A 23,818-nucleotide genomic window follows, 5' to 3' on the forward strand; every position below is an offset into this window, starting at 1 on the left:
TAGGACTGTGTCTTAACCACTGAGCTACGGACAGCCCAAATTTTGAGTTGGTCTAGTTCCAAAAGGGTTCTAGATTCTAGGTTGGCGGGTATTGTCGATTCGATTCCCATAATGCAATCAATACATGCCATTATTACAATTATATATGTGTATTATACTCAGAATTCATTTTAACATAATAACTGGTATTACTTTAGAATGGTTTTTAAAATCTCCTCCTTACCCCTCCGTACTACTTATTATTGAAGTCTGTTTTCAATTGTATTATTAAGCTAAATTTAAGTTGTTCTCAACAAATGTACTAATATTTAAAGTGAACATTTAAATCATAATCTCAATTTTCTTAATCAAAAGTTACACATTAACGAGGGGTAATTTTGAGAAAAGACGTTTATCCTGCAGTCAATACTAATAAAGATAGATTTGTCCTGATACTTGTTTTAACCTTTTTTACGGCTATGAATACTTCAAATCTGAGAAAAGTTTAGTGAAATAGTTAATTTAATTTTTTTCTGTAAGAAAAAAAAGATTAGACCAAAAGTTCATAATTTTTTTAATTTTCACAGAATAAATATCTTCGCTTTATTGGTGGGTCAATGGCGTTTAAATTATTGCCGGTTTGTTGTGGTAGTATTTCTGGCAAAAGAAGTTATTTTAGTTTATATTCCACGTACTTTACAGATTGTATCGTAGGCTGTGGTTACTTTCTGACAATCACACTGGTTTAGAGACAGTCTATAGAGGTACCGCAGCAGGTATCTTTGGACGTACATTTTTTTCAAAATAAAAACAAACAAAAATTTTTGTTACATGCCAGTATTAAAACAAATCAAGGATACATTTTACTAACTGTAGGTATTTCAGAAAGTAGTTCAGGATATAGGCCAATTCTAATTACTACCGCGTTTCAAAATGGCTCATATTGTACATCTGATCATTAACTTTATCTTTGTTCTTGTTTACAGGCATAAAACCCTAATATTTTCCATTTCAATATCAATTAACTATACATAACACCATAATTCATAAGCACAAATTTGGCCAACTATTTTAAGGCGTATCCACATGTTGGCCGCTCGCCACGAATCAGAGACTTGTACAAATGCTCGGTAAACAAAGAGTGGGCCATCCACATGTCAGTGTTATTCAGAGAGGCAAGCATGGCAGACGTATAAGTGGTTTCAGCCATTGCACTGGGATTATATTATTTTTATTGCAAAAAAAAAGAAAATGAAAGGAAATCAAATATAAATAAATAAGATAAAATATAAAACATCTGTGACCGACTCTCGACGGATCGGCAACGAGCTTAGGCCAACTCGTACAAGCCACCCATCCACATGCTCGTGCATGTCCGAGTTCCCCTCGGCTTGGCCAACATGTAGAGGCCCCTTTAAGTATTCCTTTTGTACTATGTTGAGTTGATAAAGTTACTGCAGAATCCTGTGGGTATAACTTGTCTTTCAATCTTCAGTTGCCCAGGTTATGCTATCATCAAACTCTCCACAAGGAACCGATTTCAAGCTCGTTACGTCAGTTGAAGTATCATCCTTCTTACTTGAGTTCATCTTGTAATGGATTTAGAGGTAGATGAAACAGTTCTAGAGTTATCGGCTTAAACTTCATATTTTTAATTGATATCTTATATATCCGAATATTTAATTAGAAAAATTATATACCTACAGTAACAGTAGGTAATGAACACGCATTTCGAAACATCTCCATTTCTGTCTAATTCCTAAATATAATCTACCTAAAATAATTACCTACAAGGCTGGAAAAGTAGCTATTCTTTTGGGCTCAGACACAAATTGGCACTGATTACAGTTTAAAAAATATTAATTGCACTTGTGGTAACAATCTCATGGCGGTGGCATGGACTTAAAATTCATTAAAACTGCGACTATTCGTTAGCTATTTACTTGTCACGTAGTAAAACAAATTGAACGGTAATAAAAGTCATCAAAATTATCTTACCTCATTATAATCCTTTTCTGGACTCCGGGGGGTGGTCAAGCACTTTCAACTAATTCAAATTTGTGAGGAACCACTTTGGAAACAACTATTCTAAACATTTGAGCCCTAAGAAAAAAATCTTAAATATAAGAGAGTGTGATAAGAGTTTTTGATTAACTACCTATTGCGTTGGAAGTGTCTAATGAAGGTCAAGACGTATCGGAATTTTGACAATTATAAAATTAAATATTAATCTCTATATCGATTGATTTTTAGTTTTTCAGGGAATCTTATCACTGATACTCATTATTATTATCATATCGTACGTCGTATTCAATATGACTTAGGTTAATTCTTTACCTAATGTAAAGAAATGCAGTGTGACATGGAACAATAAAAACCAATATCGATGTTCCATATCCAATGTTGTCAGTCAACGATCAGTCAAAGATTCAAAATGAAAGAATGTTCTTGACAACACTTTTGGTTTTCTAATACCATGACAACATACCCTGCTCCGTAGGAATAATTACACAATTGTAAAATTTTGTGAAATTGAGGATCGTGGATTCAAAAATGCATTTAACAGATGTTTGTAAGTCAAAATAATTTTACTTATAAAGTTTCTTCCAATGGCAAATTTTATAACATAATAAGGTCAAATACACACTATTTACAGTTTACAGTATGTCATTATTTTTGCGGACCAGCAATATGTTCATGTTCGTACTTGAAAACGAACATAGGAGATGCATGATGACTTGCGACAACACAGCACAATTCATCAGAAGCCTGTCTTTGAACGGTCCTTTACATGGCTAAAACAACCTCAGTACCCTTTACTGGAATGCTAATGGACTCTCTCACGCTAAATTCAGCGAACTTACGAAGTTCATAAAATAGATAGTTTCGGCAATGAGGAGACAAAAGCAGCATTCGATCAATTATTAGACTTTAAAATTCCTGGTTTTATAGAAAGTATCTGACTGCCTCAGGTGAATCATGTTACTACATGTGAAGGACTCTATGTGGAGTACAGGTTTAAAGAGGAAATATCAGCTTCAAATCGATTGAAATTCGTCGAGATTGGGGTTGGAAAATACATAATCCTGTTTGTCTATAATTCTAAACCAAATTAGCCCAGAGTTGAGTACTATGTAGAATAATAAATGCTTAATCCTGTGGAAAAGAGGAATTACATCCTTCCGAATCCTAGGTAATCTATGTAACCTAGGTATCTCGTCACCTTCGGAGAGCTGGCAACATTAGTGACCCGAATAGGAGCAGTTCATTACTCAGGGCCCATGCATCCCTTCTTGATTCTTAAGTTCTCACCCTGGGACACTTTCTTGTTGGAGCGTCCTTGGGTACACCATAATTTGATAGATTCCAAGAAACCGCCCCTCCAGATCACGATATTTGAAAGTCTGTATTAGTAACTTCAGGAATCAAATATCTCAATAGGTTTCGGCAGAATGTCCAATCGACACTCAGACAGTTTCGGGAACATAATTCCTTCTTAGAGACCCTATCGTTCCTCCTTCATTATGGCCCGCATCTCGAATGATGGAACAACAGTTAAAGACGAAGCTATCAGAGTGATCAGGGTGAGAAAGGGAAAAACATAAAGCATAAAACCTGTTTCTCGTCTAATACCTTTTTCCTTTCTGAGGAAGTGTGATTGTGAAAAAATAATATATTTTTGGTAGACGATATATTTAAGCCTAGAGAGAGATATTTCATTTCTAATTTAATCTTTTGTTCATTTGGTTTTCCAGTTATTTGTCTTTTTAAACCAAATATTTTGTTCCTAATTAAAGAGCTTCTAATTGTAAATTAGTTACGGTGCTGCCTATTCGAGTATTTAGGTATTGTCAGGTATTGGGTAAAATGGCTTAATGTTATATCTAGAGTGCTAGTGCAGTGTTAATTTATTTTTTTAGTTAATCAGTTGACACTTTTTCAATTACTATAAAGTTATTTGAGAACACACGTGGACCTACAAGTTTTATTTTTGAGATATGGGATGAATATAATTTTTGGGCCTTGGGCGCATTTGTTTTTGGGGTCCAGGTTAGATTTACATTTGGGATCCTTTGCAGATTACTTTTGGGGCTCTTGGTGGATTCATTTTAGATGCCTGGGACTGATACAATTTGAAGTTTTTGCGAAAATATATAGGAACAATGTTTTACCGCATATTTAGTAAGGTTGGTTGATATGTTGCGACAGTTCACTGTCAAAGGGAATACAAATGACACTTAAATGTGGCAATGAATGCGACTGTTAGTTCACTGATATTACTTTTACTATTAACGATCCCGTTAGACCAAGTGTGACATTACTACCATGACTGTAACTATCCAATAGTTACACCATAATTACAATTTTTCCGCAATAACGGAAATTGTACGATAGGTCACTATCAAATGTTTAGATGTGATATTTTACGTGACAGTTACTTCACTGACATTACTTGTACTATCAACTATCACGCCTGGGCTAGAGCGACAGTATAATAATTACTGTAACATTCATACAGTTACAGTTAAAAGGATTCTCTGGTAGCAAGAATCTACACCGTTGGTTAGGTAAAATACTTACTGTTGTATGCTTAAATGTTGAGTATACCTGGACCTCCTCTGAGGGAAAATATTAAGTGCAGAGGATAACACTTCGGTACAGACTGATAACGGACATTACTTATAACTGTTACTGATAACGGGTCTCTAGTCAGTCTGTTTTGGGGTATATCTATCTTAGTGGCATTTTTTCCATCTTGTAGAGACTGTACATTATATTCTCAACACGAGAAAAGAAAGCAAAAGACCTCTTCGCTTGTGGAAGACGGTCCTTATTCACATATTATACCCTGACTAACTATGCTTCATCGTTCGAAATAACTTAGGTAGAAGTAGAATAACTACTTACAACAGAGTTTTAATTATTTATAATTCATTAACAGATACGTTTTTGTATCCTTTATAAGTTCATACATCTGTTCACATTTTCAATATGAACGTAGAAATTGTGGTTTAAATATTTCCAATTGCGTAAAACTTCTTTAGTATATTTATATTTTTTAAGTATTTTTTTCTTTATTTATATGGAAAACCAACTTACATTTTTATTTCTATTCATCGGTTATATTATGTTTTTTATTATTGTTTCATCATATTTTGTTTTATAAGCTGGAAAGGTTATTTTTATTTGTTTTTTCTCTCTTTTATGTTTTCTTTTACAGTACATTAATTTTTTTTTTTATAGATAAAGCACAGATCATTAGTTAATATATATTTTCTTTATTGTTCTGTATAATTACTTCAGGTTTCTTGTATACTAACCACCACTTTTTTGCACGATTAAAACGTCTCACCAACGAACCGAACTATTATCTCGAGAAAAGATTTTCATTTGCAAAAAGCTCCTCTCCCAACACACCAGATGAATTACAAAATGTTTATTAATTATATATGTGTTTTATTCTTTTTATTATAAACTTTCACCCGTTTAATGATAAAAGTATAAATACATAAAACTAAAAACTGTTATATAATAAAAAAAATTGTCCAAACAATCTGTTTGTAAGATAATTATTTGTATAGATGATTTTTTTGTCACTATTTACTGTTAAAATAAATCAAATAATGCTATAGAGAAATATCAGTATGCAATTCCTTCACAGATATGCGTAAATGGAAGATTTTTAGGCATAGGAAATTAATGCGTCCGACGGTTCTGATTTTGGGCCGACATATGGCTCATGTCAGTCCATAATCAAAACTGTCCAAAAAAAGAAACAAAAAAGGCGTACTATTTTTTTAGTTAGTAAGCTAACACACAGTTTCTGATATTAATTTATCATTGGTCTTCCTCATTCGTATTTTGGAGCTTTAACAGGTAGCATTGGATATCTTTTTTAAAGTTGATTTTATTTTTGAGTAATTCAGAAGTGGTTTTCGTGGGCGATTTTTTTAAAGAACTTATAATAATCTTTAATAGTTAAATTTAATGTACATACCTTGATGGCTGCTGCAGGTAGGCCACTGGTCTCGAAAAAATCACCAACTAAATTACATTCCGTCTTCATATGGCAATATATATGAATGTTAAGCCTAAAATATTTGTCTATCTTACTATACTGTTTAATGTTTAATTGCGTAACGGACCTTATCAAAAGAGCACTATCTATATTCCTAGACACTCGTAAATATCCCTTATCAGTATTATGTATTTGCAGTTACATTGCTGCTTCAATGAAATTCGGAATTATTGACATTTATTTAAATTATTGAGAGTACCTGGATTTGATTGATTATAGGATATCAATCAACGTTGTTTTGGAACATTCAACGAAAGCTGGGAATAAATGTCATGATTTAAGGTTTTTCTTTTATAAATATACTATTTGTACAAAGTTAGGAGGAAATAATTTCCAAATTAAGGCCAGTACCTCTATTCCGGTTTATCTATTTAAAAAAAATAAAAATATAAAATTGTCTATCTAAGGCTCTAGATGGTGAATTAAAGTTACACAATATTGTGTATTCAGAACTGCATTATACATTTTATGGTATAGAGTTCTCGAGCACCGCTTGTAAATATGCTTTACCAAAAGATAGCCAAAGTATACAAATTTCTTTAATAATCATATCAATGGTTGTACAAAATGGTGCAATATAAGTGTCATTTACAATAAAGACTTTTTCACTCACTTGAACATTGTTGAATTGGGTTTAGAGATTTTAGGCTGTGCTTGAACTGGATTAGGGTGAGACCGAAAGACAAGCGATGGTCGCTTAGTCAAGCTAAGAAAAAATCCAACATATGGAATATACTTAAGTGTCCTTATTGAACATCAGTCATTCACTCAACTATGCAAAGCGACTAAATGACTATAGCTCTGTCCAGTCGCGTTAAGGCACAGCCGTAGGACGCAGCTTAACAGTGTATAATTAATTTTTTAGTAAGCATTATACTTTAAACTTTAATTTATACAAAATCCTTACTGTCCAAAATCCTTCGTAAAATCTTTAATGCTTTGTCACAAATCAAACCATCCATCAGGACCTCAATGTCCCCTATGTTGCCGATTTGGCCAGAACCAGATACCAATCATTCCATAATAAACTTTCCAACCACCCAAACCAACTCGTTTCTAACCTGGCTTCTCCTTCACTACCTAATAATCCTCCTAGACGTCTGAAAAGAAGATGCCCTCGAGATCTTCTCCTTTAGAAATATTTTTGGAGTTCAATCAATGGGTAGATTCTCCACATGTTTCTATCATGTCATAATATCACTTACAGCAAATTTACTTGATGTGTATATATGTATACAGTTGTAAATATCAATAAATAAATTATTAAAAAAAAAAATTATACAAAAAGAAATCTTTAAATTTTATATCAATAAGTGAATGATTATTATTTTCAATTTTTTTAAGATAAAATTTAAATTACCTAAAATATATTTTAAAAATTAGTGAAGCCTAATTTATTGAGATCAGTGCGAAATATGTTGTCATATAAGGATCACTTAAATTTTGAAAATGATTATTTCTTTCATCATTAAGAATTTAGAAATTTGTTTTATCTTACCTTACATTTTTCTCAAATTTCATTCGAGACGCGAAAGTCGCAAGAGGTGTGAAGGTATCAGATCCGACGTCTAGGTCGGAAGTAGGTTGGTTCTGCCAAGATTCTGACCTACACAAGGAGGTGATTTGGTCAGAATCTCGCTCGACCGTCAGATTTTTACCCAATTAATGCTACACAATTTAAGAGACTAGGTGGATCCCAGGAGGGCTCCAGAAACAGACAACAATTTTCTTCCCAGCCGGATTCGAACCTGAGTCCGTGCCTTACCACGGTGCCACCACGCTCTCTAATCAAGATCAATTAATTCCATAAAATTATAAAGGGAATAAGAATAAAGTTTATAAAAAACTTATAATTAGTAGTAAAAGTAATGAATTTTATTAAAATGTTAAATAAGATTTAACATTTATTAAAATGTTAAATAAGAACTTATCTTCTTTACCATGTAAATCGTTAAAAGGATATCCAAACATCTTCTCGTAGCATGTATAGAATAATTTGAATGGTGTAGGTAGAAAAAGGTGATACTTGTCTAGTTACTGGCTCATTACCGTGATACGGCGAGAGGGATGCACTGGGATCTTTTGAGCTCTGCTCTACCCCTCACACGTGGGGGATAGAGTGGGCTCAGGGATCCTCAGGTCGATTGTGTAAATATTGTATATATTATCTTATCATTATGTTATTTTATTTATTTATTTTTCATACAGATAGTTTGATTATGTTCATCTTGTTTATTCTTTTGTTTGTATATATTTTAAGTTTTTTTTTTAAATTTTAGTATGTATGAGATCATTCATCACTATTACCTATTGCCCACAACTGTGTGGCAGATTGTAATATTTATCAGTAAATAAACCTATCAACTTGCCTATTGTCTTAACGATCCATTCGTCTAGTCCATCGACGATTCATTACTCAATTGGTAGGTAATTCATGAATAAGTGGTATTACAACATGAGTATATCACATTAGTCAAGTACTTCCATGATAAGGGACTTTTTTGGCAGTATCAACAAAAATATAATACCAAGTATTAGAAAAAGATAAAACGTATATTAACAAATTACATTATAAGACTTAAATGATATTTTACATAAGTTTAAAAATAAACTTTGATTTTACTATCAAGTCCGCTCGAACCCTCAGGCACTCAGACATCAGTGTAGAATAAATTAATATTAAAAGTAATATTTACACAATAGTCCCAGTTGTTAGCATTATTGAACTTTCATTTGGCGGGATTGGTCTCCTTCTTGGTTCTACTACATTATCTTCTTTTAACTTCAAATGGTACATTTAAAATTATGTTAGATACGTTAACATTTGGAACTTAATGCAGAACTAGATATACACAAGATATTGTTAACGTAATTGCTGCTGAAAGAGCGGAAACACCGTTGGTTTTTTGATTATGTGGTTGATCATGCTGGTGTGTTGCTGGATCATGGTGCACATGGTCGTGCATGGAATGGTCGTGCTGAGAGTGGTCGTGGGTTTGGTCAGGCTCGGTGTGTTCGGGCTGGTGGTGAGAGCTCCTCTTGGTCCTCTTTAGGGTGTCGGTATTCAGCTCTTCTTGAACTGTCTGCGCTGTTACAACTTCGACTTCTTCTTTCTTCCCTTTGTCAGAAAGTAAATCCGAGGTTTGCGGAAGAGCAATAGGCCTACTGGTTTCTTTTAACTGAGGAAAGTTTCCTGGTACTTTCTTCGGTATCGGTGGTGGGATCTCACCCTTGAACGGACCGAACTGTGGTGAATGTTTAAGTTGTTCAGATCCCTTCGGATTCGTTTTCGTAGGAGGTGGTACAGGTGGTGCGGCACTACCGGCGACTTGTTTTCCATCATATGTCAAGATAGGTTGACTTCCAGGGTTGTAGTAAGTTTCCATTTTTTCATCAGCCATCGCTTCCTCATCATCAGGTTCTGACCGGAATGAAGCATCATCATAAACCGGCTTTCTAACTATAACTTGTCTGATTGGCTTTCGTATCTTTTTTACTGGCTCTGTTGTCGCTTTCTTGTTATGTTTAGCGTTGCTGTCTAGCGGGGAAGGAATGAACATTGGTTCAAACATTTCAGTCTGAGATTTCTGTTCATCTGATCCATCTACATTGATTACTCCTTCACTATTGTTGTAGTCATCATCATCGTATTCGATCTCGCTAACTCTCTCCTCTGCCACCTGTGGATTGTTGATGATTGGTGTGAAACCACTTTCGATCACTAATGAACCTGGATTGAAACCGGTGTTAACCGCTATTGGCAGTTTGGTACTTAATTCCTCAGCGCTCTGCCCGATCATTTGCGAAGGGTGTAGTTTTCCTTTATTTTTTTCAGGTATTGGCATTGCGCTTGAAATAGGCTTTTTAAATTTGTGGATGTAAACTTGTTTATGATGGTTACCAGGAGATGGCGCAGGGCCCACTGCAGTACCTGGTGAAGGCCCAACGATGGGAGATGGACCTGGTCGGATGGACATCATTGGTGGCCGTGGAGGAACTCTGTGAATAGGCTTTTTGACAATAACTGGTCTGGGTTGATGATGTACCATAGGATAGTTCATGTGAGGACCATGCTGTGGGGGCGGCTTCACGATGACTTGGGGTCCACCTACTGGTCTTCTCATTACTACCATCGGCCTATGGTTTGGTGGTGGCCTCAGGTTCCCGTAAGGCACCCTCATCGGGATCTTTCCATGATGGTTAGGAGGGTGTTTCGGACCTGCATTAACTAAAGCTATGTTTGGTGGATGGTGATCATAGGTCACGTTGACCCTTATTTGTCTTGGTGTTGTTGATTCGGGGATATCTTCAACTTCTTCAGTCACAGGAATGATGTGACTTTGGTTGTTACCATTTTTGATGTCCATTGGGGTTTTCTGGAATTCATATGGGAATTGAGATTTAGTTGGATATTTTATCTTGCTACCCGAGGTCAATGACTGAGGAGGGAAATCTGGTTTTACTCTAGTCGTAACTTGAATACTCGGTTTAGCCTGCAATTCTTCTTCTGGGTGTACAACACTCGGGATAGGCTCGGATGCACTTCCTCGAACACATTCGTCATGAACGTGAATCTTCCAGCCCAAATGGCGATGTGTGAAGCACTAAACAAAAAAAAATAGTAAAATTAAAATTAAAAATACATGACTTAAATGAGAATATACAGCACTAATTATTACCTGATAGTAGACTGTATCTGGGGTTTGGTCATCTGGTGTCCACCTAACGACCGCTGGATCTCCGTGATCACAGACCAAAGTAAGAGTCCTTTGATAGGCACCGAAGGATGCAAACTCGTCGGCTGTTGGCTGTTCCGGGTCTGGGGTCCAGTTGCAAAGTCTTCCGATACCAGTTGGCACCACTTCTCCGTTCTTGTCCAGTTCTGCTCCGGCGTAGATATTCACTTTCTAAAATTAGATCAAAGCGCCTAAGATATCACTTTCTAAGATTACAATGAACAGATACTAACAACCCAAATACTGTTCAGTTTATTTTTATCATTATTTATTGTGAAGATCTAGTCATTGTATGATATTTACCCTTCTTTCTTCCGGAGTTTTGTATTGGTAACCACCCACTGGGTCATCTGTGATGTAGAACGGATGGAACTTAGCTGGAACTTCTGGGTTCAATCCGCCTTCTACGACAAAACTGTATGTTTGACCCCTGACAACGTGGATTTCGGGAATCAGCAGTCCGTTTATGTAGTAGGCAATGCCCCATCCAACATGTCCTAATAAAATTTTAAATTTGATCTTATTTATTTTATTTTAAATTTTATGTACATGAAGGTTGTAAAATCAATATACCTGTGATGGCTGGATATCCCCTCTTTCCACCTGTGGGTCCCATTTGAGCATAGAAGACTCCATCATCAGGTTCGTTGCACTGGATGGCCGGGATGTCCCAGGCGCCATTGGTTGGAGCAGGTGCTGGTGGAGGTGGGGACTTGTAGGCAGGAGCTGATACTTCAGTCTAAGCGAACAAAAAGATTAATAATATAAAGATAAAGCGAGTAAAAAAGATTATCATAATTTCATTATTTTAAAAATAGACAAGATAATTCAGTAAGTGTTTATTAAGATGGGGTATTAATCCCTTGTAAACTTTTTAATAACATGATGAATAACTACTTTATTATCAATTCTGAACAGTCATAATAATGTGATAGAAACATAATCATCTTTACACCAAAATATACAGTCTTAATTACTTTGAAATGAGTTGTAATTACTTTATTAAAGAGGTTTATAGAAATAATTATTCTAAACATTAAGTATAAAACCAAAATTATCTGTACCTTAAACTCTAGCAGCTATTTATTGATTAAAGTTTTAGTTCTAATGTATTAAGGGTTTTAGAAATATGTCCCAAACGTATGAATATATTACTATAAATTAAATCCAAATATCTTTAAGGCAATGCTTTACCCTCTGTTTTGGTGGTGGATTCACAGGCTCCTGGTTGGGCAACTCCTCGCTGGACGATGAGCTGTCGGTATTGGAATCAGATTGAGGGATTGGGCAGTTCCACTTGGGTGGGCGGCCGAAGTCCAAGAACACATTTCCTTTAATTGATAAAAGTATCATAAATGAATATGAAATCGTCTTTAGAATTCCTTCTATATACTAAAAAATTAAAAGATCATATTTCATCATATATATAGTCCTTCCTTATTTGTGACTCTTATAAAAGCATATAAAACGTTGCAATGTTTTGGAGTTTTTCATTTCGATCTTTCAATCGGGTGCCTGGATATAATAATAACATATTATTAAAAAAACATACATCAACAATTTTTTTATATCTAACTATTAAGGGCTGGAGAACATTCTTTTATAAAATTTTAATAACTATAAAATTAATACATAGTCACACTACCTATATTTACTTATTATTACTATTCATTTTATTAATTCATTATTATTATTTTTTTTTCTCTTTTCTACTCTCTTCCCTTTTTCAAATTAACTTATTACTGTTATTAATTACAATATAACTTACTATTAGAAGACAATTGTTTGTTTTATTTAAGTGTACCAATATCATTATTTTTCGTTATTAATTTTACTTTCCTCTTTTATTAAGAAGCATTATTCTTATCTATTTATTTTATTATTATTTTTTTTCTTTTAATAAGAACATTTTATATAGTTAGGGGTGTCATTTGTATGACTACACCCCCTCATAATCAACTGTTAAAAAATATATATAATATAAGTTATATCAACCATGTAAGGCCCACCAGAGCTATCTGGTATAAAAATAAAATAAATAAATAAAAAATAACTATTAAGGCTTATGGATTTAAACTTATATCTATATATATTTTTTAATGAGATTTTTTATTCGATTACCTTTTGAGGTGATACTGTGATAGGACACTTCTAGCTTGGAGTTCAGTGGACCCACGGCCCAGATGACAGGCTGGCTTCTGTTGGTTACAATTGGCTTGTCCAGTCCATCGTGTGCACGCAGGGGTCTCTGGTACGTCACAATTGAATAACCGTTCACTAAGGCGGCGTTCAACAGACGTACGCTCTCAGCATTGCTCTGTAAATATATATTTTTAAAAGAATATAGAGTAATAGAATTTAAAAAAAAAGTATTACTTTCTAATTAGACCAATTTAGTACGTTCAAGGGAAAAAATCGCCTTTATAATGTAAACAACAAGCTACTCAAAAACTGAAGATCAAGTAATCTTAAAATATTAATATCCGAAAATATATAAAGTTTCTTGTGTACCTCTATCCTGTAATCCGGACAGCTTCCGTGGGTTCCCGCACACTGGGATTTAGCATCAAGGTAATAATCATGGGCGAAGCCATTGAGTGTGTTCTGGTCAACCCAGGCGACTACCACGTCACCACCGATCATCACACTCCTGTCTTCATCTCCAGACAATCCGAAGGACATGTACTCTCCATCCTCTAACAATCACCAGAATCATACTTTAGAGTTTTTTTTTGTGAGTTGTTTCAGTTAAAGTGAACTAGAGCAAATATGTAAGCGATTTTAAAATTTGAAGCTACAAAACTGTTTTCTGTTCTGTTCTCAACATTTAATAACTGCTATCAAGGGCATTAAAGGGAACTTTGCTTGCTTTACAGTAACCTAACTTGACTTGCTTGTAAGAATAGTGTTTCCATATAGCTAATAAGTGAGAAGCACTTTCATGTTTTGTAATGCAGGGGGAGCGTGCACTCATCCGAATAACTTAAATGTTTCACTTTGAACTGCTGCAAAATATTTGTATGGCCTTAATTTTATTAGGAATAGGAAAAAGTATACCAATTAGCACATATTTTTATCCTACAGGTATTTTTTCACCAGTGCTGTGATCGAATTAGGGTTGCACGAACACTACTTTATGGTGAGGCATAAAATATAAAACGAACTTCTTATTTAAAAAAAAGTTTAATGTTTTAATTAAATTTTTTTCACAATAAAAGTATAAAGGACTTTCTTATATTTACTCCGTGGAAAATTTTCGGAATATTATGAGAACTGAATGTCACTTACAAATTTTAATCAATTGACCCAAGAAATGTGTGCTATGGAAGAATCAATGCAATTGCAACATCTGTTATCAATATGTAATCCGCGTTACTTCCTCTAAATTATACAAAAAAAAGTGAGTAAACTACAATTACTGTTCTCTAAATGAGGACTGAAAATCACCTATTGCAATTTTTGAGATACAACAACCTTAGTCCACCCTACATTTATATTATTAAAATTAGAAAAATGCATCTCCATAGTAGACATTGATAATAGCTTAATATATTTTTAATTCTAGATCCTCAAGATTTTTAAACATATACTAGCTCTCTTAGTTCTTATTATACATATGAATAAAATGTGCTTGGTCTTCACTAGTCTCATCCGTATTTAATTTTTTTTTTTATCATTTATTTATTGTTATTTACAACTGTATAACATATATACAACAAGTAAATTTGCTGTAGGTGAGATAGTGACATGATACAAACATGTGGAGAATCTACCCATTGATAGAACTCCAAAAACATTTCTAGAGGAGAAGATCCCGAGGCCATCTTCTTTTCAGACGCATAGGAGGATTATTAATGAAGGAGGTAATGAAGGAGAAGCCAGGTTAAAAACAAGTGGATTTAGGTGATTGGGAAGTTTTACATGGAAGGAATGGTATCTGGTTTTGGCCAAATCGGCAACATATGGGACATTGAGGTCATGATGGATGACTTGATTTGTGACAAAGTAAAGAGCGTTAAGGATTTTATGAAGGATTTTGGACTGTAAGGATTGGTTTCGGGAGGAATTTGATGGTTTAGTGGAGCCCCAAAGCTCAACTCCGTATGTCCAGATAGGCCTTATAATAGTCATGTAGACCAGTCTTTTGTAATGGATTGGCAATTTAGACAGTTTGTCTAGTAAATGTTGTAATAGTCGAAATCGACCAGCAATTTCCTGTCTTTTCAGTCTTGTATGAGGATTCCATGTCAGTCGTTTGTTGAGATGTAGTCCTCGTATTTAATTTAAAGATTCAATTTACATTACATTAATAACGCAAAAAAAATGACGTATGAAAGAATATACATCATTTTTCTGGAATAAATTAAATTTGAACTACAAAATTATTTCTTCATTTTTTTAAAGATAATGCCTAGTAAAGCAAAAAAAAAATACATTTAACAACCTGATGGTTTTGACTGCCTTGGTGATAGTTGTTATTATTGTCTTTTATACTCCTTGTATTAACATGTTTTTAAGTATTTTTATATATTTTTTTTATCAATAAAGGGTTTGTGCGAAGGTGAATAATATTAAGTACCTTAAAAATTCACTTGTCAAAGTGAATCCACAATACTGACAGTGGAAGGGCTTGTTCAAGAGCTAAAAAGTCACAGATAAATGGCATAATAGATGGCAGCTCCTTGCCTTTGACCGAGATGAAAGAAATTTATAGAAAATAATGAGTTCGCTCATCAAGGAATTCTCCCCGGTGCGCGGAGAAGTTAGCTCAGAGGTTGATGTATCCTCTGTAATTATATTTTCAAAGTTGTTGGAATGGCATAGTAATAGGTTGCACATATTCTGTTATGCTTTGAACGAAATAAATCATACATGGGTGTTATATTAGGCATCCCTGACTGGATTGCATCCAAAGAGATACAAATTATTATTAAAGAGGAATGCGGGCGTTGCGCAATCTGTTGAGCAGCCATTGTTTGCTAATTGCAGGGGGGCGCTGGGAACTAGGCCAGTTACACCAGTGGAGGTAAAAAGTATTGTACCATTGTCTTAGGGTCAGGAAGCGTGGCCATTTGTCTCCACCTTCATCCGTCACAAACACATCGCGGTCCGCTAGGTCTGGGAGGTAAGGAACCTTTGGTTTCAATACCACAAATACATCATCTCTTTCGATTACAGTCAAGTAGTATGTAAATTTTAAGTTACTTGTTAGGATAAGAAACGTCAAATTTTACAGAATCTTTCTAATTTGAGATGCAAACAATTGCATGACTTCTTTTACATCTTCAACAATATTTGATGTTCGATTAAGGTATATCCAAAGTTTCAGTCGTAGAATGCCTTGATTTCTACCCATATATTTGTAAAAATTCTTAATGACAATGAGGTTATCGCTGGTCCTGTCACAATTTTTAAATCTGTTAGAGTAAACTTTGGAAGACTGTATAGCTGTTGGGTAAAGTAAGAGGGGAGGGTTAGTAGATAGATCTTGGATTTACAATAATCTTGGTAAAGATTTCAAGCGATAATTCCTTTTCCAAGAGCTAGTTAATCATTCGACCTAGTCCTAGATAAAAGGACCGAAATATCTCGGAACCTAAAAGCAGTGCTCATATTCAAGAACACAGAGCTTAAGTATATTCCTCCACTCCGGGACTGAATCGACAAGGAATTGTCTGTCCATCTTGTGGAGTTTTTCAGAATACAGAATATAAGAAAAAAATCCGAGTACATCTTCTGTTGAGGAGTGTCTTAAAGTGTTGTTTTTATACCTCGTGGCGGACTCACGTAATACCATACCGCTGACGAGTTTGGATAAACCTACTTGTATGTTCTTCTAGCATAGTTAACTTATTAATGTCGAATAGACAGACAACGTAGTCTACAAAGATATATTTTTAAGAGAGAAGAACTATCGAAATAGACATTTTTGACACATGTACAAGAAGAGGATTAACACAGTAGTATCGCTGATCGGTTTCCCTTAAGAAGAAATAAATAAACAGAACAAAACAAAAATTCATTAAAAAATGAATAAACTTTTCGGTCCATAATGGTTATTCATATGATTCTTTCTAAGTGTTTAAGTCCATATTTAAATTATTTGTGATTTATTTACAGAGTTGAGGATTATTGATTCATACTCTACTTTATAATAATGGTCATTAGTCTGTAGACAGTGGTATATGAAAGAGGGGTGAGACACTAGACGTACTAGGGCCGCCTCGTAGTAGAAACCTTTCTTTAAATTAAATAAGAACCTTTTTCCTAAAAAATAATTAAAAAACATACTTTTTTCGTCAGATGCGAACGATATCCTTTTTTTTTATTCTTCCTTTTTTTTATTTCACCCTTTTTACAGTACAGAGCGTTCTCGCGGCTTAGCATTTGATCGTAGAGAAAAACTTTACAAATACAACACGTAGACAATTTAGTTTTAAATTTTGTAAAGAAATATTTTTGGGGAAAAAAAATTTTTTTTAATGTACCAGAGGAAAAAAAATGCCAAAAAGGTTATTATTTTTGAAAACAAAAATGAAGTTCCACGGAAAAATATCAGTCGGATTCGTGTACAGCGAACCAAAAAAAAAAACAAGTGGAGGCTAATTATTGCAACAAGGGAAAAAAGTCCCGTATTTTTCCTATATTACGTTGACTAGATGAGGAATGAAAATATTAATTTCATTCTAAAACAACTTCATCATCACTCACCAAACACATCACTTTTTTGTCCTAGAGGTGTTCATATATTTTTTTTATCTTCGAAATAAATGCCCGTTACTGTTTAACGGAGCATCATTATTGATTCTTCTTGGTGACCTGAGTATACGGAATTTTTTTTCAGACTGTTTGGAACATTTTTAATATTTTGAAAATTCTAATTAAAATTTGTATGCGTTCTATGGGAATGGCTCATAAACGAAAGCTTGACAATATTATTTCAGTTCAAGAAACAGTGCTGCTGTTTTATTTTTTAAAGAGCTACTGATAAATCCTCCATGAGTTAGCTGATTTATGTTTTAGGTTCTTTGAAAAAATATTCAAGCATTTACGGGTTCAACCTTCATTAGAAGCAACACATGACTAAAAATCGTTATCTGTGTAGGTAATGCCACGGCGTTTTAATTTTAAGAGCTTATAATTGTTGTAAAACAAATATGTTTTGTTTCAAATATTTAATAAGCCCCATAAACTGTAGTTAGTGGAGATTCTATTCGCCTTGTCCAGATAGAAGTGGATTATGAAGGATTTTAGAAAGATCTGACATTTTAGTTTGGAATTATGAAATGCGTTAAGTAATTCCTGTGGGATCCTTTCACTGTGGCCCTGACAGCCGATCTTCTCCGTTTCTATATTCATCTAACTTCAATTCAATTGATAGGTTAGTTGGAAATAAAACCAGGTTATCGCCGATTGTGATGGTGGTTAGGAAAGAAGAGCACACAAAGATGATACTTGCTACGATAATAATATATTTGTTAAATTTACAAATAAAAAATATATTCATGAAGGCTTACAATAGTATATAAAAATAAATTGTACATATCTTTTGAGTGATTAGTATGATAATGACTTGTTGTAGAATTCATTAACACTCTGATGACTACATTATAACCATTTTTTTCTTTTCAGATACTTTAGAAGAGTATTGGGAATAGAGTATATTTAGAAGTAGTCTAAGAAAGTAGTACGTTTGCGTGAGCGCTGTTCATTAAAAAAAAAATGAGTGTTATCTGCAAACCCCAAGTTTCACCGCTCGTCATCCACAGGTGTTGCTTCAAAGTTAAATATCAACAACGGTTGGTGAAACTAAAGAAGGCTGAAAAAAGTTTTATTTCAAAATGTTTCGAATGGATTATCCATTTGGCCATTAAAAGTATTTGAATCGATTTATACTGGATACAACATAAACTGTTTCTTAAAGCATCTGTTTGTATCATAATTAGCTTAATAAAAATACATTTCACCACTACCATTCTTCCACTCAGGAAACTTTAGCAGTTCAAAAATTTAATTTAAATAACTAATAATTTAGTTAACAATTAAGGAGAAGATAAGAATGGCGGCCAACAATAACAACTAGAGATAGGATTTTTTTCCAATAAATGGTAAAAATACCCAAATCCACCAATGACATAAAGAGAATTATCTACTTAGTCTGTAAGTATGAAATGTAATTTAATTTTTGAGTTCTTGAAAAGTTTTTTGGATACTCAAACAAAAAAAAAAGTGTTTATCAGCAATTTTTATTAGGTGTGAAAGGCAAATAGGAGAAGCCAAAGGATATAAATTGTCTAAAACATTACTGATACAATAAAGATCTAGCCATCCATATATACACAATATCTAAATTTATTTCACTGTAGCAGTAAGATCTGAAAATCTCGTTATATTACAAATGTATTTAAAATGATACTAGTTGCTTCAGTTTCCGAAAAGGAGCTACAGTACTCAGTTCGTTTCTTTTATTCTTAACATTTCTCATCGTTCTTGGCGTTTTATTATTTTTACTATCATTTACTTATGTATGAAATACTTAGTTAATAAAATTGGTGAAAAATTTCAAACCCAAGTTTTAATGTTCGCTAGGTCCAAATAATTACGTTTCGCAAAAAGGTCAGGGAGTATTTGAAGACCCTTGCTCAAATAATAATAATAATGATGATAAAAGAAAAATAAATAAATACAAAAAAATTGAACGATACTGAAATTACTTGATTAATGCCCGTAATGTTAGAGTAACATTTTCGCTAAATTCGACTTAATGCTTCTTCGTATCATTAATTTTTTTTTTCGAAAAAATAGTCCAACATAGTTTAAATAAAATTTAAATACGCATTTACAAAATGGCATCCTCTTAAAAGTACCTTTAATTTTTGCTTAATTTAAAATAAATTATTAGTAAAAATAATTGATAAATGTAAACTACGAAAGAATATTACGATAAACTAATAGAAAAATAAAGGAGAGATTATTTTCCAGTTTGAAAACAGATTTTCAAAAATAATTGTAGTAATATAAATGTATAATATACTGTTTGAAAACTAAAGAATTTTAACCTGATAATTTAATGACGGAAAACATAATATTTCCTTTAAAATATGGTAGTTTACTGTTTTAAATAAATGCAATAATTATTTTATCATTGTATAATTATTTTCTTACCAGTAGTATGTACGAAAATTATTGTAATCGGATCCATATTTAATGTGTAGTTTTTGAGTGAACTATGCCTTTCAGTTGTCCCTAAAACCCATTTTATTGCGTGTTTTTGTGTCATGATTACCTCATAAATGGAGTGACCAACTTTTTTTGTATTTATGTCGATTGACTCCTGTCTATGTGCCGAACCAAAAAGGTGGCCAAATAAAGTGAAATTTATTAACTGTATCCTATCTCTACAAAGTCTTACGGGGAACATAAGATTAAAGAGAGACATAATCTGAATTGTATATTTTATAAAGGACCATACTTAGAATGACGAAAACATTTATTTATATTTATTGTTTTTTTTATGTTTAATTGTATATTTCCACAAGTCACATATAAGAATTTAAAAACATATAATAAATATAACTATCAAGATGAAAATAGTAATTTCAAAACAGTATACCTAACAAAATTTAAATAAAATAAATTTCAAACAGAATGAAAATATATACCAATACTACTCATTCTACGCTCATATGCTACGAATGTGCAATACTGAACTAATAGTTCAGAGTGAAAAATAAATCTGAAATTTTATTAGGAGCTGCACTGGAGCCGCATGCGATTAAAGGAAATAAAAGAGGGCACCGCAAATAGAGAATCCATAACTGTAGATATATTTGGACCATTAAGCTAGAAAATAGACGAAGTACGATCTACCACTATCCTGGACTTAGGAGTCCAACGAACCCCATCTCCAGAAAAAAAAAAACAGGATAATTAGATTAAAAGTGCACTTTGAGACAGTTAATCTTTGACCTAATAGTCAAAATACAAACAATAAAATAGTTCTATCAACAATTACCCACAAAATAAGTGTTGGACCCTGATTGTGGTCCAATTTCAAGACTCTCCGTTCCACTTGGGACCACCGTTCGGTAACCACTGGTCTAGAACCTCATGAGGCAAATTAATTATATTCATTAAATCTAACGGCTCTAGGTAACAACTGAAAAAAGTTTCTCCGAAATCAGTTCAGCCATTTTATGGTAGAAAAGCATCCACAATGGTACAAAAAGCTAATAGAAATTTACATCTGTTATTTTTATTTATAAGATTGAAAATTAAAAAACACATGTTTTAGTATCCCAACGACCAGATTTTGACCCAACGACCCGTAGTCTGTGAGAATAATATACATAAAATATAATTATCAAATTAACCTTTTCGTTCATAAGCTCTATTTGGAGCTAACATTAATTACAAATACAGTTAGTTACATGTAATTTTAAGGCCTGTTCCCTAATGAAAATTTAGGTGAACTGTGTTCTGCAAAATATATTAAATTTTCATTTGGAAATAGGCCTCAAAAACGATGCATGGAATCCTTAAGTCTACAAGGATGTATCATTTGCTACGTACCATGGTTTCATGGAGTAATTAAGGCATAAGAATATAGCAGGAATAAAACATCGATGTTCCCATTAAAATATAAAGCAAGCGGTTATTTTTTATATCCATTTACTCTGCAGAATAACCCTCAGTATAATAAATAATTTTGAGGAAAAACAGTAAACTGAGTTTTCAAACTTTTAAACTACAAAACTAACCTTAAACAGTTTGTATTTCACTGCTTTGCTTTAAAAGTGGCACATCTGACAAAAAATTATTGATTTTATTTTGAATTGAACGTATTCCAGGTTACTTTCTCTATATTGGGGTATTCCTACAGACTATTTCAAAAGCTTGTAGGGGTGTCGCAAATTAACCCTTGTGTATGATACAGTCATACCTACAGAATAGGTCAAATAAAAAAATCAAACTTCTTTTTGGTATGTGATGTGCTTTCGGAGATGTTTAATTAACTACAGCTTAAATGGGACTAAACATATATCACGGAGATTTAAAGGTTTTAACAAACATTGGGTCTAATACTAACAAGTTTTTTAAACTGTGAGTTGGAAGAACGAGGTTACGGCAATAATATATTGGACTATAATCCAATACATATATATTGGATAATGATGAACAGTCTCCATCACCTCACACGGTCATAAAGGAAGATCTGTTGAAAAAAAGATTATGAAAGTATTAATATAACTAGCCTAATCTTAGCAAGAACAAAATAACCTCTACAATTTTTTTTCACTGCACATAATTATTCGCAAAGTTATCTGAGTACAATTATAGGGTATTGAATTTTTGCATTATAAGCACATAAGATGAAAAAACCCAGAAAAAAAAATATACATATTATGTTAACTTTGGTACACAACGTTATGGGAAAGGCTATGAAACATCATTCTGTCAGAAAACATGAGAAACCCGATATTAAAGAGTTGCATCTAGGCAATTCTAAATGATGTCAGGATCTGAAGGATCGAGCCCATTTATAGCCGAGGGAGTTGAGGTTTCACCTTAGCAACCACAAGTCTGCAGTAGCGGCGTTGGTTCGACCTGGGCCTGGGCGGAAAATTGACTTATGGACTGATTTCAGTTATTTAAAATAATTTACAAAACTACGCATGGTTATTTCTAGAAACATAGTTTTCGGACAAACTCCCTTTTTTCAACTATCGTTTCTACGGCCATGATATTACATTTAATAAAATATAAATATTAGAGTGAAAGAAAGGATTACATTTATTAAAAATCACTTTAACACACGACCACAGACAAAAAATTGTTATATCCGTTGATAAATTAGTAACTGATAATCTATTACATAATGCTTCATCTGAACATCAACTAAAATCTGTTGCGTAGCGTACGCTTATGTAATTTTAAATACAACTCATGGGCTATGAAATAATTCATTAGTAATCGAAACATGGTATAGAACGAATCAAACAGAGGTTATAAAAATATGTCAAACTTTCCGTGAGTGAAACGCTCATGGTATAAATCTTGACCTTCGTTGAGTATTGTTTGACGTTGCTTTTACACTTCGACAACGACAAGAAATAAAAACTGGAAATCAAAAAGTGTTGAGCATATGATCTGACCCAATCTGCAACAAACGACATACCCCATAGTTATTCCGTTCCCACAAACTAACGCAGCATTCTCAAACGTGGATTTCTACAGTAACAATGAAGCAAACACTAACCCTAAAGCCTTAAGTCCGGTGCATACTATCGTTTCCGTTAGCGCTGTCAAAGGTATTTGCTGGTTAGAGTAGCAAATGGATTTCTCGTAAACTACGTGTAGATGATAATGGCAGTGCATACTTGTGTTATGGTGGTTGCGGTATTTGGTCTCAGAGGCTGCCGCAGGAGTATAGATCTGTTCTGCTTTAGTATCTTAATTTTATTTCTAATTGCTGATTAATTAATTTAATGTATTCAGGCGTTACCTCAATTTTTTTTTTTTTAATTTCAGGGAACCCCACTTATTCCTGTCGAACAGATCAGTTACTTAGGACTACATCTCGACAAACGACTGACATGGAATCCTCATACAAGACTAAAAAGACAAGAAACTGCTCGCCTAGACAAACGGTCTAAATTGCCAATCCATTACAAAAGACTGATCTACATGACTATTATAAGGCCTATCTGGACAAACGGAGTTGAGCTTTGGGGCTCCACTAAAGCACCAAATTCCTCCCGAATCCAATCTAGTCCAAAATCCTTCGTAAAATCCTTAATGCTCCTTACTTTGCCACAAATCAAGTCATCCATAAGGACCTCAATGTTCCATATGTTGCAGATTTGGCCAGAACCAGATACCACTCCTTCCATGATAAACTTCTCAACCACCCAAATCCACTTGTTTCTAACCTGGCTCCTCCTTCATTACCTAATAATCCTCCTCGGCGTCTGAAAAGAAGATGGCCTCGAGATCTTCTTCTCTAGAATTGTTATTGGAGTTC

At 33.6% G+C, this 23,818-nt stretch overlaps 3 protein-coding genes across 4 annotated transcripts in view; 1 reads left to right on the plus strand and 2 right to left on the minus strand.

Moving 5' to 3' along the window:
- The window catches only part of LOC106683260 (facilitated trehalose transporter Tret1), a 49,986-nt gene extending 43,913 nt beyond the window's left edge, over positions 1 to 6,073 (minus strand). Inside the window, exon 1 of one of the 2 annotated variants that reach the window (XM_014424625.3) lies at positions 5,978 to 6,073. Coding sequence is in view for 1 of the 2 variants with exons in the window: in XM_067047163.1 (XP_066903264.1) it covers positions 1,978 to 1,982 (5 nt within the window). In the remaining variant the exon portion in view is untranslated. Of the gene's footprint in view, positions 1 to 1,977; positions 1,998 to 5,977 lie in introns of those variants that run through there. The other variant, XM_067047163.1, reaches the window with a different exon arrangement.
- Positions 6,074 to 8,590: 2,517 nt separating this feature from the next.
- The window catches only part of LOC106683247 (protein Skeletor, isoforms B/C), a gene marked incomplete in the record, with an annotated part of 168,897 nt that continues 153,669 nt past the window's right edge, over positions 8,591 to 23,818 (minus strand). Inside the window, 7 exon segments of the mRNA XM_024358354.2 lie at positions 8,591 to 10,662; positions 10,738 to 10,965; positions 11,098 to 11,291; positions 11,368 to 11,533; positions 11,989 to 12,125; positions 12,916 to 13,111; positions 13,306 to 13,490. Of these exon segments, the coding sequence (XP_024214122.2) occupies positions 8,890 to 10,662; positions 10,738 to 10,965; positions 11,098 to 11,291; positions 11,368 to 11,533; positions 11,989 to 12,125; positions 12,916 to 13,111; positions 13,306 to 13,490 (2,879 nt within the window).
- LOC106683250 (uncharacterized) overlaps positions 15,865 to 23,818 on the plus strand; it is a 168,789-nt gene continuing 160,835 nt past the window's right edge. The window contains exon 1 of the mRNA XM_024358357.2: positions 15,865 to 15,919. The gene's annotated coding sequence lies outside the window, so the exon portion shown is untranslated. The remainder of the gene's footprint in view (positions 15,920 to 23,818) is intronic.

The sequence above is a fragment of the Halyomorpha halys genome, unplaced genomic scaffold (assembly GCF_000696795.3).
Source record: "Halyomorpha halys isolate HHAL.00 unplaced genomic scaffold, Hhal_1.1 Scaffold474.1, whole genome shotgun sequence".
Classification (NCBI taxonomy): domain Eukaryota; kingdom Metazoa; phylum Arthropoda; class Insecta; order Hemiptera; family Pentatomidae; genus Halyomorpha; species Halyomorpha halys.